General features: G+C 46.4%; 7 protein-coding genes across 7 annotated transcripts; 4 read left to right on the top strand and 3 right to left on the bottom strand.

Annotated features, from left to right (window-relative positions):
• Positions 1 to 58: 58 nt before the first annotated feature.
• Positions 59 to 318, bottom strand: PtrM4_152560 (uncharacterized protein; the record flags this gene model as incomplete). Its single annotated transcript, XM_066110197.1, has 1 exon — positions 59 to 318. A coding segment is annotated over one exon (260 nt), but the record flags the coding sequence as incomplete, so codon positions are not given.
• A 1,613-nt stretch (positions 319 to 1,931) lies between these two features.
• On the bottom strand, positions 1,932 to 6,766 carry PtrM4_152550 (LITAF domain containing protein; the record flags this gene model as incomplete). The annotated part of the gene is made up of 9 exons (XM_066110196.1): positions 1,932 to 2,292; positions 2,313 to 2,985; positions 3,029 to 3,263; positions 3,296 to 3,666; positions 3,884 to 4,873; positions 4,992 to 5,284; positions 5,476 to 6,122; positions 6,261 to 6,576; positions 6,606 to 6,766. 9 exons carry the CDS (start codon positions 6,764 to 6,766, stop codon positions 1,932 to 1,934), a joined length of 4,047 nt encoding a protein of 1,348 aa, XP_065958798.1.
• A 450-nt stretch (positions 6,767 to 7,216) lies between these two features.
• Positions 7,217 to 8,677, top strand: PtrM4_152540 (uncharacterized protein; the record flags this gene model as incomplete). Its single annotated transcript, XM_066110195.1, has 2 exons — positions 7,217 to 7,456; positions 7,535 to 8,677. 2 exons carry the CDS (start codon positions 7,217 to 7,219, stop codon positions 8,675 to 8,677), a joined length of 1,383 nt encoding a protein of 460 aa, XP_065958797.1.
• A 309-nt stretch (positions 8,678 to 8,986) lies between these two features.
• PtrM4_152530 (Dimer-Tnp-hAT domain containing protein) lies at positions 8,987 to 11,279 on the top strand (the record flags this gene model as incomplete). Its single annotated transcript, XM_066110194.1, has 3 exons — positions 8,987 to 10,757; positions 10,811 to 10,847; positions 10,877 to 11,279. 3 exons carry the CDS (start codon positions 8,987 to 8,989, stop codon positions 11,277 to 11,279), a joined length of 2,211 nt encoding a protein of 736 aa, XP_065958796.1.
• Positions 11,280 to 11,948: 669 nt separating this feature from the next.
• Positions 11,949 to 12,923, bottom strand: PtrM4_152520 (DDE-3 multi-domain protein; the record flags this gene model as incomplete). The annotated part of the gene is made up of 1 exon (XM_066110193.1): positions 11,949 to 12,923. The coding sequence occupies one exon, from the start codon at positions 12,921 to 12,923 to the stop codon at positions 11,949 to 11,951; it is 975 nt and encodes a 324-aa protein (XP_065958795.1).
• Positions 12,924 to 14,311: 1,388 nt separating this feature from the next.
• On the top strand, positions 14,312 to 15,482 carry PtrM4_152510 (uncharacterized protein; the record flags this gene model as incomplete). The annotated part of the gene is made up of 4 exons (XM_066110192.1): positions 14,312 to 14,853; positions 14,891 to 15,030; positions 15,098 to 15,416; positions 15,476 to 15,482. 4 exons carry the CDS (start codon positions 14,312 to 14,314, stop codon positions 15,480 to 15,482), a joined length of 1,008 nt encoding a protein of 335 aa, XP_065958794.1.
• Positions 15,483 to 15,972: 490 nt separating this feature from the next.
• PtrM4_152500 (uncharacterized protein) lies at positions 15,973 to 16,768 on the top strand (the record flags this gene model as incomplete). Its single annotated transcript, XM_066110191.1, has 2 exons — positions 15,973 to 16,225; positions 16,272 to 16,768. 2 exons carry the CDS (start codon positions 15,973 to 15,975, stop codon positions 16,766 to 16,768), a joined length of 750 nt encoding a protein of 249 aa, XP_065958793.1.
• Between the last annotated feature and the right edge of the window lie 95 nt (positions 16,769 to 16,863).

The raw sequence follows: 16,863 nt of genomic DNA, 5'->3' as shown, positions 1-16,863 counted from the left end.
GTCCAGTTCAGTGACCTCAGGACGTCAGTTCAGTCAGTCCAGAGAGCTCCGGACTGACTGAACTGACTGATAGCAACTCTGGTTGAGATGGGTTGACTCGGGTGCTACGCTAATTGTCTTTTCATAGTGTCGCTTGGGATCGCTGCATCGGCATGCTACTTTTCGGTCTAAGCCGATGTAGTGCAAGACACGGTCTTCAAGTGGTTTAGAGACTTTTGGGTGTGAGGAAAACTCGTTTGCGCGGCGGATGGCGATTTCTTTTGTGCGCTTGTTACGTACGAAGACATAGTCGTTGTTGGATTTTGGATGAGACGGCATAGTGATCTGCATGTCAAAACGAGAATCTGCTAGTGATGATCAGAGCAATTGTAGTCTTCGTTTTTGGTGAAGTTTGGTGAAACGACAGGAAATTCCACTCGAGCTTCAGACGTCTATCTGTAGGCATTCTCCTCGTGCTTTGTGGGAAAGAAACAAAGAGATATCCTATAATGGACATTGTGCACGCTGCAATGTTGGGTCTCTCCCATGGCCGAGACGACATACACAATGTGCCTCAACTCAAAGAATCTTCAAAGGCATTGTGTACGCTAGACATCTTCACAGCCGCAAAATACACGGGCATCCTGCTTTTCTGTGAATGACGCTGTTCAAGACTTTGGCGAGCTATTATTGATACATTATTATTATTATTATTATATTTCCATAGAGTCCTGTATCAGTCGGTGACTATGTAGGACTTTGGCTAAGCCGTTCTATGTATGATGGTCGTTGTGGAGTTTCTATGGGTCTTGTACAATTTGGGTGGTTTTGCGTACTCCAATTTCAGAGCTAGTCTTCCATTGGCGCGGGTGCTAAAGAGCAGTGTGGTGAATAGAAAGAGATGTAGCAGCGGGCTCTTTTGGGATAAGGAAATATTGTTTTGTAGATTTATACAGTGTCTGTCTGTTCGGTGGTTTGCCCAAGGTGCCATTTTCTCGTGCCAATCCTAGTACTTGCAATAAAGGCTAGAGTAGCTTTGATGCCTGTCTTTGTTTGGAGGAGGAGTGGGAGGTGATGGGTCTGTGTGGTATTGCTTCTTTGAGTGTATTTCGATGTGTTTTGTACTGTTTGCAATCTAGAAGTAGATGCTGTGGTGTTTGTGGTTTGTAGCATATACATAGATTGCAGTCTCTCTTGTTGAATCTCTTATTATTATTATTATTATTATTATATTTCCATTAGAGTCCTGTATCAGTCGGTGACTATGTAGGACTTTGGCTAAGCCGTTCTATGTATGATGGTCGTTGTGGAGTTTCTATGGGTCTTGTACAATTTGGGTGGTGTTTTGCGTACTCCAATTTCAGAGCTAGTCTTCCATTGGCGCGGGTGCTAAAGAGCAGTGTGGTGAATAGAAAGAGATGTAGCAGCGGGCTCTTTTAGATAAGGAAATATTGTTTTTGTAGTTTTATACAGTGTCTGTCTGTTCGGTGGTTTGCCCAAGGTGCCATTTTCTCGTGCCAATCCTAGTACTTGCAATAAAGGCTAGAGTAGCTTTGATGCCTGTCTTTGTTTGGAGGAGGAGTGGGAGGGTGATGGTCTGTGTGGTATTGCTTCTTTGAGTGTATTTCGATGTGTTTTGTACTGTTTGCAATCTAGAAGTAGATGCTGTGGTGTTTGTGGTTTGTAGCATATACATAGATTGCAGTCTCTCTTGTTGAATCTCTTAAGGTAGGAGTTGAAGTATCCATGTCCTAGCTTGAGTGAGTAGAACGCGCTCGAGATTTCTCTTGGTGTTCCCTTCGGGACTTTGATTGTTGTATGTGTGTTGAGCTTGAAGATCCTTGAGTAGGAGCTTCTGTTTTTGGTGGGCCTGTCGGTATACCTCTTGTACTCCATCAGTTGTTCTGTTTTTTGTATTTTGTTGATTTCTGTGCCTAAGTAGGCTAGGCTCGCTATGGTCGATGTTTTGGTCTCTCTTTAGCTGCTTCCTTTGCTAGCGTGTCGGCTTTTTCGTTGCCCTTGACGTCGTTGTGTCCTGGGGCCCACTGCAGGTGGATAGATGCTTTCTTTGTCGTTATTCTCTTTGCAGCTCTGATGCATCTTAGTAGCCACTGTTGTCCCGGGTTGTCCGATAGGTTGTTAAGCCTATGGATTGCTGCTTGGTTGTCTGCGTATACGTAGATCTCTTGGCCTTCTTGTGCCACTATAGCCGCGTGTTCAAATGCCTGTGCTATCCCCTCTAGTTCACCGTTGTAGACTAGTTGGGAGCATCCAATGTTTGTCTTTTGAGAAAAGGTTTCTTCGTGGGTGGAGCTGTACGCTACTACACCTACGCCGATCCCTTTCCCTTGTCGTGTTGTGAGGCATCTGAGTAGATTGCGGTGAAGTTATCTCCGCTCCTTGATAGGATATAATCCGCGTGTGCAATTGCCTCTTCCTCTTTGCTCTTTTTTGATACAGTAACCTTGTAGTTAAGACTTTCCCATGGTCTGAACCTATATGGAATTATCTTTTCTACGCTATTGTTGTCTCTCTCTGGGATTGACTTAACAATAGTATATAGTTGTCTATGCTGGTTTGGCTTTTTGTAGCTAGCTTTGTCTGTATTTGTGATCCTTGTAATTGCTTTCTGGATTGGGTGGTTGCTGGATAGCTGGTGTGCTCTAGACGCATACTTTCGGTTGTTGGTGTTGAGTCTAATTGCAGGTGACGTAAGTCCGGATTCAATGCTTGTTGGTAGGGATGGTGACGTTCTAAACACTCCAATTATCTTTCTACACGCCAGGTTGTGCAGTGATTGTAGGAGGCTAGTGGCGTAGCTTTGGTTCTTCCAGTATATTTGTGATCCGTAGTCTGCAACGCTTGTGACGCATGCTAGGTATAGTTGTCGTACTGCTTTTGGGGAGAGTCCTCTTTCGATGTTGGCTAGTCTCCCTAGTCTATAGAATGCTTTCCTTGCTTGGCTTACGCGTGTAGCAATATGTTCCTTGAAGGACAGTCTATTGTCTATGTGGATACCTAGCCATTTGATTGTGTCTTTCGGTTCTACAATGGTGTTGTCTGGAAGCTGTAGGCTTCTCTTTTCTCTCTTTCTTGGCGGTAAAGTGGATGAGCTCTGTCTTAGCTATATCGAACATAATCGCTAAGTTTTTCCCTCGGTGAGATAGTAGGCGGACTTGCTGTTCTAGTATTTTGACATTTTTCTTTAGCGATGTTGAGGATGTCGATAGAGATAGGTCGTCAATATAGGATAGGTTGAAGCTTTGTAGTCCTGGGAGAGGTCTCTGGTGTAGATAAGAAAGAAGATTGGAGACACTGGGCTGCCTTGAGGTATCCCAGCTATTATCTCGGAGAATTCTTGTGTCTTATTGTCGAAGGAGAGTCTTAGCGATCTGTTTGAGAAGAAGGATTTTGTCCAAGCGATAAGACTAATTGGAAGGCCTAGCTTCTTAAGCGTTCGCAGGAATTGATTGTGTGAGACGTGGTCAAATGCTCCCTTTACGTCTAGGAAGATAGTTGATGTTATTTGGCCTTTCTGTTTCTGGTGCTGAATTTGGTCGATGAGTAGCATAGCTGCATCTATTGCAGATTTCTTGAGTCTACCCCCAATTTGGGTTGGGTGTAGTAGCTCTGTGATTTCTGCTAGATTGCTCAGCCTACTTGCGGTGATCCTCTCGTTAATCTTTCCTAAACAGCTTAATAGAGTGATAACTCTGTAGGCTTTGGGATTGAATAGTCTGGTTTTGATGCCTTTTTAAGAACAGCTCCTGTAGCTTGTTTCCAGCATTTTGGGTGGTATCCATAGTTGAATAGGAGTGAGAAAGCTCTAAACATTGTTTGCGGTTGAGCTTTGTACGCGGCTGTGATTATGTCTTGTGTTATTGCATCTGGTCCTGGGTGCTACTTTTGACTTGACTTGAGCATGCTCGTTCTAGTTCAGTCGTGGATAGTGCTGGCCAATCCCATCTCTTTTCCTGGTAGTTGGTGAATGTGGGCGCTTCGGTTATGGGCGGTGGTGGGAATAGCGTGTTGCGGAACGCTTGGCATTTCTTGTCGAATGATGTTTCTCCTTGTATAGGTGGAATTCTTTCGACTTTGTTATCCTTTGTATATGCCATGGCTTTGTAGATTGACTGCGGGTCTTCCTTCTCTAGGAATTCATTCCAGTGTTTCCTTTTAGCGTCTTTGATTGCCTTGTTGTAGGTGTTTCGTGCACGTAGGAAGTCTCTTTTCTCTAGGTAGGCGTCGTGTATCGCAGTAGTTTCGAGCTTTTCTTTAAAAATCCTTCTATAGTGGGAAGTGTCTTGTCGTAGCTTTGTCAGCTCTTTGTTCCACCAAGCTTTTGGTTTTGGACCAAGTCTAGTGATAGGGATAGCTTTGTTTGCTGCAGTTTGGATTGCTTGAGTTATTGCTTTACCAATCTCTTCTAGCTGTTGCTCTAGCTCTGTATTGTTGCCGAGGAGGAGGTCCATTAAGTCTGCCTTTCTTGGATCACTGATCTGGTCCATATCTTGCAAGGTTTGACTGTTTTGGATTGCCGTTTCTAGTTCTTTGTTGAAGGTGTCCCAGTTAGCCTTTGCAGTATTAAATCTGGGTTGGTTTGTCGGGTTTTCTACAAGGTCTGCGTTTGTTTGGATGGAGAATAGGAGGCCGTAGTGATCTGATCCAGTTTCAGGTATAGTCTGCCAGTCCGTAGCTTTGCTAGCCAAGTCTGGAGTGACAAGTGAGAGGTCTAGGACTGTTTCTCTAGATAGGTGTGGTCTGAAGAATGTGCCTACTCCTGGTGTGTTTAGGAGCTCTAGATCTTGTTCTTCAATCCAGTCAATAAATGGCTGTGCTCCTTGGCTCGTCGTTGGGCATAGCGGGTCCCACAATGGATGGTGCTCGTTGCTATCTAGTACTAAAATAGAACTTGGCGGAAGCTTAGTGTTAAGTATAGCTCTGGGCAGTGTTTTCCCCTTCGGCGTTTGTTTGGTTGTATACGTTAAATAGGTTAAATTGGAAATTAGAACCTTTTATTGTAATAGCCATTGCGTCTGGGTCTATTTTGAAGTCGTTTTGGGTGAATGTCTCTGCTTCTAGTGTTCTAGATATATAAAATAGAACCCTAGGGCGGACGGGTAGGTTTGTTACTGGTAAGATCTGGATAAACGCAGTGTGATTTATGGATCTTGCTGTTGCGTAGTTGTCGTTGGTAGTTAGCCATGGCTCTTGAATTGCAATTATATCAGCTTTAAGTTCAACTGCAAGTTGCAGTGTAGACTCAGTCGCTGTAATGCTCTTGTTGAGATTGACTTGGAGGATCCTAATGTTGTTCAACATTAAAATCCTGCGGGGATGCTCTTTGTTACTGCTTGGTAGAGTTCGCACTCTTTGCTGTTTGCAAAGTGGGGCTCTTTGCAGTTACTACAGTGGGGGAGTGTATGGTTGCAGGGTTTTCCTTTTGTATTACACACTGAGCATTTGTGTGTTGTAGTTGCATGTTCTTCTCCGCACAAATTGCATGCTGGTTGGTTTCGGCATCTAGTGGCTGGGTGGCCAAATTGTTGGCAGTTTAGGCATTGGGTAGATGCTGCTATAGGCTTAAACTTTTCGGTGAAGAGAGTTTGTCCAAGGATTGTAATTCTACCACCAAGTCTGGCTGCGTCTTCGGCTGTTTTGAATGCTATTACAATAGAGCTGTTCTTCTTGTTTTGCCATTCTCTTGATATCCAGTATGGGTTGCCAGTAATTTGTAGTCCGTTGTTGTATGCTGGGATTTCTGTGTGGAGTATCTCTAGTGTCTCTGCTCCCTCCCATTCTGTTGGCACATTATGTACTACTACTTTCGTCCATGATTCTAGTAGTTGTACATTCTTTAGCTCAAACTTTTGATGCCATATATGCTTGTGTTGGACTAGGTATTCTCCTGAGTAGGTTGGAGTGGTTGTTAGAATAATATTGTTCTTTCTACTTGTTGTTACTTCCTTCACTACTGGGTCTTTGATGCCGCCCTTTGTGAACTCTTCGTTGATTAGGTCTCTAATCTGGAGTGGTGTGTGAGACGTAGGCTGGGTAAGCGTAAGGACTGCTTGGTAGTAGCTTGCTGGCTTTTTGTTTGTCTTCTTTTTTGTAGACACTGTAGTCCATGTGTTTCCGTTGTTCTGGGCGGCTACGCTAGCGTATGATGTCTTGTTTTGTTGGGTGTTTTGGGTGTTTTGGGTGTTTTGGATGTTCTGGGTGTTCTGGTTGTTTGGTTTTTCTTGGTTGTTTGGGTTTTGTGGTCCAGTTGCGGCATTAACAGCTTTCTTTAGTGTCTTTGTAGCTTGTTGGGAGGCGCTTGTAAGCGTTGCAGTCTGGTACGCAAGCTGTGCTGTAAACTTCTCAGTCATTTGCTGCGTAACCCTGCCTAGTTCCGTAAAGTCTCTAAAGACGTCCAGTAGTTGTAGTAGTTTGTTTTGGGATAGATGGGATTCGGCCATAGTAGATGCTTGTAGAATTAGGTCCCTTGCCCAGAAGATTGCTTGGGTTGAGTCCTTTGCTCTTGGTTTCTTTTCTTGGCTGTTCTGGAATGGGTTTCTCTCTCTTGTAGTTATCTCTGGGGAGAATGCCGCTGGTCTTTATTTAGTGGTGGCTGAATAATTAACCTTGGTGTTTCTTGGGTGGTCTGCTCGATGGGTGTTGTTGGGTGTCTTGGTGCCTTTCGTCGGTCTCCATTTCGTCGTCGGTCCATTTCGTCGTCCAGTGTGCTTGAGGTCCGGAGGTCTTCTGGTAGCTGGACTACGATAGTGTCGCTATCTGGGGCCATTTTAGCCTCTCTGTTGTCTTGTTGTTGTTGTTTCTTGGCTTGGTCTGTGCGTTTGCTTCTGAAAGTTCGGACGCGTCGCGTTTGGGGTACTAGACTCCTTGTATCTCCACAACCACGCGGCTGCACGGCTTGGGAGTAGTCGGAATCTATTTCTTTCGATGGATATAGTTGGTTTCTGATGGAGTTTCACGTGTTCGGAAAAACTCGAAGTTGGTGTGTGATTGGACGTGTACGTCGGTATTGTGGTTTTCGAAATACCTTGAGCCGCCTGGATCTGGTTAGCTTGGTGCCCAAGAACATCAACTCCCATAGTAATTTGTTAGTAAATTAATGCAGCAGCCGTTTCCCACCTCCAGAAGCCCATGAAGCTAGTCCTGTACTCTAAATCGTTCGTGTATAGCGTTTTGTTTGTGTGGAGCTTGTTGCGAGCTCAATCTAGCTGCTGTTGGGATGCCGCCCAAGCGCCAGCGTAAGCCGAAGCAGCCATTCGATCAAGGCGTTAACCCGTCCTCCCAGAAGCGTAGAGCGCCAGCAACTAGACAAAATCCTACCCATTTAACGCCTAAACGTGTCCGCCGTGAGGCGCTGCCGTCGCCTCCAGCGACTGCCCCGCCGCGCCGTCAAAGCCCGTTGTCCGAGCCTGAGCTGCAAGCCACCCAAACAGCTGCCTCCGCGCAAGCTGAAGATATCGTTGGCGAGGATGAGGATACTTTCGAGGATGGAGATGGCGATCCGCTGCCTGAGGATGAGGATGAGATCGCTGCTAAGGGCGCTGCCGGTAGTGTTGAGGATGAGGGAGAGCCAGCGTACCGACGTCAAGAAGGCACTCCATGGCTGCCTCGCTCATCGCAAGCGCTAGAGGATGAGGTTAATCCTGTACTGCGCGTTAGGTGGAGGGCTTGCCTTGGTGGTGATATGGAGAAACACTTTATTCCTGAAGCTGCCGATAGCGAGCACGGCGTACGGCTGTACTCGCTGCATTTCGACGACCTATGGCAGTGGGTAGATGACGTTGTTGCAGAATTACGGCCAAAAAGAGCGAAGATCTCATCTGTTTGCACTGTTGTTTACCCAGCTAAGCAGGCCAAACGCGAGCGCGCGATAAAGCGATTGCGGCGAGGTGTTGATGCAACGTGGAATAGCTTTCAGCGCCTTGTTGTAGAGGTTGATAACTATGTCAGCGAGCCAGTAAACGTCGATTTCGAGCTCATCTTGGCTGAAATTCCAGGGGAGCAGCAGCCGTTGCCAACGGTTGTCGACGGTCCTCGTCGACGCACCGCAACGGTGATTCAAGAGGAGGGGCTTGCTGGTGTAATAGCAGCTGAACAAGCAGGTAGCGGGCATGCTATTGCTATCCGGGATAGATGGCGCTGTACAGATACCCATTGCGAGAACTATCCTTATTGCTGCTGGATGGCGCCAACAGCGAGGCAGCCAGCGCGCTTCGAAGATCACCTCTTTGTCAACGGCAACATTATCTCCATGTGGGCAAGAGCAATTACAGCGAGAAGGGCAACGTACGATGAGCCATCTGATGATGTACGGCTTGCAATTTTGAGAGCAAAGGACCTGCGGGTGCATGAGAAAACGCGCAAGTTGCGGGCGGCTGGAGATGGCGACGATGATATCAAAAGCTTAACAAAACTGCTCATCGTTGGACAGCTTGAGCGGATGAACAGGCAACCTCAACAGGAGTCTAACTTGCAGGCAGCTGCACCAACGATAACAAGAGCTGAGGTATCTAGTGCATCTCAGTGGGCGCCTATCCGATATGATCATGAGCAGGAGATTAACGAGCATACTAGTAATTTCTTTAACTACCTTAAGTTAAAATTTCCTACAGTTGGAGAGGACATTAACGAGCTTTATAAGACTCTTGTATTGACGGAGCTATGGATATCAACCTCTTGATGCAGCCATCTGGTGATATCTTGAAGTTGTGGACGCAGCATTTCAAGCAGTGATCGGAATGGTCTGGTCTGACTTGGTCTTGGTCTGGTCTAGACCGCCAAGACTTGGTCTGGTCTGGCGATTTTTTGAGACCGTGGTCGGACCGGTCTAGATGATCGGACCGGTCCGGCTATAAATAGGTCCACGTGACTAGATCTTAGACTAATCTAGCCAGAAAATTTAGCACAATATGAGTCATTAAGATCAAGGTAAGTCTTCTACTTACATAGAACAATCAAGTCCTTAACAACCTACTTATATACTATTGTTATGGAGCCTTCAACACCAACCTCACCGTCCCCATCGAATATTATAAGACTAGATTTAACGTCTCTTACTCCATCTCCTATCCCCACGTCATCACCCACCCCTATACTATCACCCACTCCTATTCAATATCACGAATCTCCAGATGAGTTCGTGCAGGGCGGTATCACGTACGTGAAACGTGCAATAATTGCAAGGAAGGATTTCCGTCAAGGTACATCACACATCTGGAAGTACGGACTCCAATACATTCGAGATAGCGATAAGAAAGAGGTGTATTACTGCCATGAGTGCAGGGTTGGGAAGAGCAAGCAAGAGTTGTTTGTCATCAATGGCACTTCTAGGATCCGGAATCACCTGGAACAGAAGCACCAGATTGATCCCCAGAGTGGCATCAAGCGAAAGGGTTCTGTACGGAAGTCTATAATCGACCAGCAAAAGGATGGGGCTGCTTCCAGCATCTTTTTCTGGAAGGAGTCAGTAGAGAAGTTTAAAGAGCTTCTAATTCGTTGGATTGTGTACTGCCATATCGCCTTCTTTCAATTAGAGAACCAGTACTTTCGTGAACTACTCCTCTTTTTAAATCCGGCACTACTCAACCACCTCCCGAAGGCTGCGAAGACTATCCGAAGCTGGGTAATGAATGCATTCATATCGAAGAAGCAACAGCTTAGGGAGGACCTACACCATTCACGGAGTAGGATCTCTATCTCCTTTGATCTCTGGACTTCACCAAACCCTTACGCTATCCTAGGCGTCGTCGCTATGTGGATTGATACTACCGGCATGCGACGTGTTACCGCTTTAGGTATGCGACGTATATACGGCGAACATACTGGAGAGAATCTTGGATCGGTGGTCCTTGAATTGCTGGAAGAATACGACATTAGCGGAGATCAGATTGGATACTTTATGCTGGATAATGCCTCGGCAAATGATACCGCTGTTGAGTTTATACTCAAGGATCTCTGCCCATGGATGAAGTCAAAACAACGTCGTCATCGCCGGCTGCGTTGCTTGGGCCATGTCATCAACCTCTGTTGCCAGGCGTTCCTTATGGGGCGAAACTGTGAGAAGTATCTTGCGAAGCTGGAGAAGCATCATCAACGTGGCGACTATACGAAGGTGGAAGAGCTCTGGAAGAAGTTCGGATGTTTGGGTCGTCTTCACAACCTGGTGCGATACATCAGGCTTACTCCACAACGGCGTGAGGAGTTTGCTACAATTATTATCGGCGGAGATCTTTCGCAATTCGACGGGCTTGAGCTTATCCAGAACAACTCGACCCGCTGGAACTCATGGTTTTATTCGATTACACGTGCATTAAATGTTCGAGAACGTTTAGAGCTCTTCTCGGCTCGTCATGTACCTGGAAAGGGCTCCGTAGGGATCGCGAACTTTAAGCTTGATGGACAGCACTGGTTTGAGCTTGAAAAGATTGAACTCGCTCTCAAAGACTTCTATGCTGCAACTTTGCTTTCTGAAGGTAAGAAGACGTCACTTGCGGACTGGTTTTCAACTTTGGACTGCCTTCTCCGGGAGATAAGCGAGACGAAGGATCACTACCACGACATCCACACTGAGGACGATAACAACTTTACATGGAAGTACCTTCAAGGCTGCGCTGATGCTGCTTGGTTAAAGTGCGTTGAGTACTATAACAATCAGCAGCTGAATTGGCAAAATCGATTCCCTGAAGATACTGACCTTCCACCGGCATATTATGCGGCTCAAATCCTTGATCCATATCGCAAGGGGGATGGTTCAGGCAAGAGTGGGTTCTTCATGACGAAGAGAAGAAGAGGTGGTTTGAAAACGCACAATTAGCGGTGAAGCATCTCTGGGAGACAGAGTATAAGGGAAGGTACCCTGTCGAGATGCTGCCACCACCAGCCAGGAAGAGAGAGATCCTGACCCAGCATTTGATCGCCAGCGGGAACATAAGCGCATTCGAATAGACGCTCCAGTTTCTACAACTGATTTGTATGAACAATACATCTCTACTGACCGGCTTCATAACGAAGAGGCAGGTTGCAATGAGGCTATTGCGTACTGGCTATCTCGCTACGACTCCCAACGAGATCTCGCTCGCTTCGCTCTAGACATGTTTGCGATCTCGCCTATGTCGGATGAATGCGAACGTCTTTTTAGTAGCGCGAAGCTTACTATCGTCGATCGCCGTGGTAGGCTGAAGGCAGATATTATAGAAGCGTGCGAGTGTCTCCGGGCCTGGTATGGAAAGCCCCAAGCTGAGGGGAACAGCGATATCGAGGATAGTGAGAACGAAGACGACTAGATTGACAGTCAGTAGTAAAACACATTTCCTCGGCTTCCTTCTTTGCTTCAGCCTCATTCTTGGCGGTCTTGTTGGTCGGACCGGTCTGGTCGGACCGGTCCTTATGTAAGCACCTGGTCTGGTCTGGTCTGTACCCTCAGACCAGACCAGACCAGACCATTCCGATCACTGATTTCAAGCAGCCTCCTGGCTGGTTTTTCACGCTACAAAACACTGCAAAAGAATGGCAAGCTGGGTACCAGGGTCTCACAGATCGTAACTGGAGACGAGTCGAACGTTGTAAGAAAAGAGAAGAGATTGCGCGCAAGAAATTGGTGGTTGAACCGTCTAGCAGTGTTTGTGAGGATGATGGCGAGAATGCTTGAAGCTTAGTGGCCTGAGCGTTTTTGGTGACAGCGGCCCGTGCCCGCTATAGTGTTGAGGTTTTTCAGGCGTTTCAAATGCGCTGCAACAATAGTCTATTTGGATAGCCCTATGTACAACACTACAACGTTATGCGATTATAACAGGTTAACTTCCTAAGATAGTTCTATATGTATAGAAATAGCTCTTATTTTTTTAGAATTATTAAATCGCTTTTGTGGGTTGCGCATTAAGGTGTAATCGTTCGCATTTGTATGGTATCATCTACCTATAGAAACGTACTGTGGCATCCATTTAAAAGCACAATTAATAGGGATAGCCACACCTATGGAACCAGCTTCTGCAGTTAATATTACAGCACACCAGCTGCGCTGCATACTCAAGAAAGACCCCAAAGTCAATGAAGTTCTCCGCTTGCGCTGAATTCCTTTTCATCCACCCCTTGAGCTGCTTAAAGCTCTTCTCGATGGGGTTGAAATCTGGTGAGTATGGCGGCAGATACTCAAGGAGTACTCCAGCACTTTGGCAAAGCACCCGTACACGCTCTGATCGATGGATGGAGGCGTTATCAAGCACGATTACTGAGGCTGGCCCTGGGTGAGGATTGCAGAACGGCAGCACTTGAAACTCTAAGAAGTCTTCTAGGATCTCAGATGTAATCGCGCCTTGAAAGATCTTATAGCTTATGTAGCCATCTATCGTCATGGCTGGCAGCAGCGACCACCGTTCTGATCGCCTGAAGCTGTGTGATAGCTCCACCGGCTCCCCGATTGGAGACCAGCCATACTTGCGGTCGCCCGTACGCTCATTGCAGGCGCTCTCGTCCAACGCAACGATCTGCTCCGCCTTATAGTGTTGCGCCATCCTGGCAAGATAGAGGCGGCGGAGTGGCTCACTCTGCTCCTTTGCCCGCTTTGTTGCAAGCTTGCGAGACCATCTCATCTTCTCTAGCTCTCGGTAAACGCTCGCAAGGCTTATCCTAACGTCGTACTCGTCGTACAAGAAGTCCCTCATCTCATCCATGTATGCGCCCGGTGAGCCATTGAGGTATGCCTGAAGGCCTTCGCGCTGAGCTTGCCGGAGTATAGATGGCCGCCCAAGTCGAACGCAGCGCGGCGGATAAGGCACGCCCCAAAACTCTAAGCTCAACCTCAGCTTTGCTACTGTGTTACGGCTCGCACCTGTAGCTCTAGAGATGGCTCGATCACTTTCGCAGGCAGCAATTCGGTCGAGGATAGCCTGGAGAACAGCGGGCTGCAAGCGGTGGCCGGTGCCTGGCATCGCGATGAGATGGGCTCGAGAAAATTGCAACACCAAAAACGCGAGTCAGTAGAGGCGATCGCAGCAAACAATGAACTTCAAATACGTTGTGGGTGTTAGAAAGCGTGGCTGCATCGATTTACTAACAAATTACTATAGGAGTTGATGTTCTTGGCCACCAAGCCAACCAGATCCAGGTGGCTCAAGGTATTTCGAGAAACACCCATAGTATAATCTGAACTCCGCGATCAAATCCGCGATTAGCGGAAATTCTTTATTCTTCTGTTCCTTCTTAATAAGGTCTTGTAGCTAAGTAGCTGCCTAGCTATCGTCTAGGCCTCTAATCGACAGGATAAACTCTTCCTGCGCCCTGTTGCTAGTCGTCTCTGGCATCTTGGCCTCCGTAAGGAGTCGGGTGATCGTCACCCACTCGTCGAACCATGTATCTAAGTTTGCGGTCTTTGGTCTCGTGCAGACTGCTGTGTACCGAGCTCTAAGTTAGTGGTTCCTCTCTCCAATCGATAGACAGAGGTGCTTCTTTAGCGTTCTTAGCTGGCTATAGGCGTCTGCGCAATCAAGGATTAGGTCTAGGTGTTTGACGTTAATTGTCTGCACGATCTCTAGGCTTAGGTTTCAGAGAGCCTTCTCCTTCGTGAGCCACCTGGCCTCGTCGCGATCGAATCGTCTAGCCTATGAGTTGTACGTAGCGAGCTCTGTCGCTGTTAAGTCTGGGATATCGATCTGCTCGTCTGTAAGAGGATTTCAAAATCTCCTTACTTCGAGCTCTTTAGGTCTCTCGTCTTCTAGCATCTTTAGCCTCTCTGGCGAAAGATCTAGGTTAACGTACTCCTATAGACCATTCTAGTCTGCGGATATCTTCCTCGTGAACAGCTATTTCGACTAATCGTCTGGCTTTCGGAGGGTAACTAACGCTCTCGTCACCTGCATTTCGTGCTCTTGAGTTGCCATAACTACCTAGCTAAATATGCTCCTAGTGTTGAGTGTCGTTGTATCGACAGCTTGTCTGTTAGCTGTATATCGGGTGAACGCAGCGATTTAATTAAAGGCTTCCGGGCTCATAACTGTAACGGTGTGAGGAGAGGAGGAGGACTGCGTTGCATTGTGTAGCTATGGAGGAACTGCAGCTATATAGGTGTGTGTGATGAGAAAGTGTGGTAGCGATGGCCGTACCCAACTCTCACCCAAGTCGGTCTTGGCAAGTCCCAAACCGTTACAAATGTTTAGATATGCCATGATGACTCACGTTATCCTGCGAAAGTATCTAAGACACAGAGATGATCACATAGTAAGATTTCAAAGACCAGTAGTTCTGCAACGTCACTGTCGATGACTGGCTGTCGAGAAAAAGGAGGTAAGACACATAACCAATGTATCAATAAGACGACGAAATGGAGACCGACGAAAGGCACCAAGACAACCCAACAACACCCATCGAGCAGACCACCCAAGAAACACCAAGGTTAATTATTCAGCCACCACTAAATAAAAGACCAGCGGCATTCTCCCCAGAGATAACTACAAGAGAGAGAAACCCATTCCAGAACAGCCAAGAAAAGAAACCAAGAGCAAAGGACTCAACCCAAGCAATCTTCTGGGCAAGGGACCTAATTCTACAAGCATCTACTATGGCCGAATCCCATCTATCCCAAAACAAACTACTACAACTACTGGACGTCTTTAGAGACTTTACGGAACTAGGCAGGGTTACGCAGCAAATGACTGAGAAGTTTACAGCACAGCTTGCGTACCAGACTGCAACGCTTACAAGCGCCTCCCAACAAGCTACAAAGACACTAAAGAAAGCTGTTAATGCCGCAACTGGACCACAAAACCCAAACAACCAAGAAAACCAAACAACCAGAACACCCAGAACATCCAAAACACCCAAAACACCCAAAACACCCAACAAAACAAGACATCATACGCTAGCGTAGCCGCCCAGAACAACGGAAACACATGGACTACAGTGTCTACAAAAAGAAGACAAACAAAAAGCCAGCAAGCTACTACCAAGCAGTCCTTACGCTTACCCAGCCTACGTCTCACACACCACTCCAGATTAGAGACCTAATCAACGAAGAGTTCAAAGGGCGGCATCAAAGACCCAGTAGTGAAGGAAGTAACAACAAGTAGAAAGAACAATATTATTCTAACAACCACTCCAACCTACTCAGGAGAATACCTAGTCCAACACAAGCATATATGGCATCAAAAGTTTGAGCTAAAGAATGTACAACTACTAGAATCATGGACGAAAGTAGTAGTACATAATGTGCCAACAGAATGGGAGGGAGCAGAGACACTAGAGATACTCCACACAGAAATCCCAGCATACAACAACGGACTACAAATTACTGGCAACCCATACTGGATATCAAGAGAATGGCAAAACAAGAAGAACAGCTCTATTGTAATAGCATTCAAAACAGCCGAAGACGCAGCCAGACTTGGTGGTAGAATTACAATCCTTGGACAAACTCTCTTCACCGAAAAGTTTAAGCCTATAGCAGCATCTACCCAATGCCTAAACTGCCAACAATTTGGCCACCCAGCCACTAGATGCCGAAACCAACCAGCATGCAATTTGTGCGGAGAAGAACATGCAACTACAACACACAAATGCTCAGTGTGTAATACAAAAGGAAAACCCTGCAACCATACACTCCCCCACTGTAGTAACTGCAAAGAGCCCCACTTTGCAAACAGCAAAGAGTGCGAACTCTACCAAGCAGTAACAAAGAGCATCCCCGCAGGATTTTAATGTTGAACAACATTAGGATCCTCCAAGTCAATCTCAACAAGAGCATTACAGCGACTGTCTACACTGCAACTTGCAGTTGAACTTAAAGCTGATATAATTGCAATTCAAGAGCCATGGCTAACTACCAACGACAACTACGCAACAGCAAGATCCATAAATCACACTGCGTTTATCCAGATCTTACCAGTAACAAACCTACCCGTCCGCCCTAGGGTTCTATTTTATATATCTAGAACACTAGAAGCAGAGACATTCACCCAAAACGACTTCAAAATAGACCCAGACGCAATGGCTATTACAATAAAAGGTTCTAATTTCCAATTTAACCTATTTAACGTATACAACCAAACAAACGCCGAAGGGGAAAAAACACTGCCCAGAGCTATACTTAACACTAAGCTTCCGCCAAGTTCTATTTTAGTACTAGATAGCAACGAGCACCATCCATTGTGGGACCCGCTATGCCCAACGACGAGCCAAGGAGCACAGCCATTTATTGACTGGATTGAAGAACAAGATCTAGAGCTCCTAAACACACCAGGTAGGCACATTCTTCAGACCACACCTATCTAGAGAAACAGTCCTAGACCTCTCACTTGTCACTCCAGACTTGGCTAGCAAAGCTACGGACTGGCAGACTATACCTGAAACTGGATCAGATCACTACGGCCTCCTATTCTCCATCCAAACAAACGCAGACCTTGTAGAAAACCCGACAAACCAACCCAGATTTAATACTGCAAAGGCTAACTGGGACACCTTCAACAAAGAACTAGAAACGGCAATCCAAAACAGTCAAACCTTGCAAGATATGGACCAGATCAGTGATCCAAGAAAGGCAGACTTAATGGACCTCCTCCTCGGCAACAATACAGAGCTAGAGCAACAGCTAGAAGAGATTGGTAAAGCAATAACTCAAGCAATCCAAACTGCAGCAAACAAAGCTATCCCTATCACTAGACTTGGTCCAAAACCAAAAGCTTGGTGGAACAAAGAGCTGACAAAGCTACGACAAGACACTTCCCACTATAGAAGGATTTTTAAAGAAAAGCTCGAAACTACTGCGATACACGACGCCTACTAGAAAAGAGACTTCCTACGTGCACGAAACACCTACAACAAGGCAATCAAAGACGCTAAAAGGAAACACTGGAATGAATTCCTAGAGAAGGAAGACCC

This window comes from Pyrenophora tritici-repentis (genome assembly GCF_003171515.1).
Source record: "Pyrenophora tritici-repentis strain M4 chromosome Unknown M4_contig_00023, whole genome shotgun sequence".
In the NCBI taxonomy this organism is placed as follows: Eukaryota; Fungi; Ascomycota; class Dothideomycetes; order Pleosporales; family Pleosporaceae; genus Pyrenophora; species Pyrenophora tritici-repentis.
Note: the sequence above shows the minus strand (reverse complement) of the source record. Positions and strands in the feature narration are given on the sequence as shown.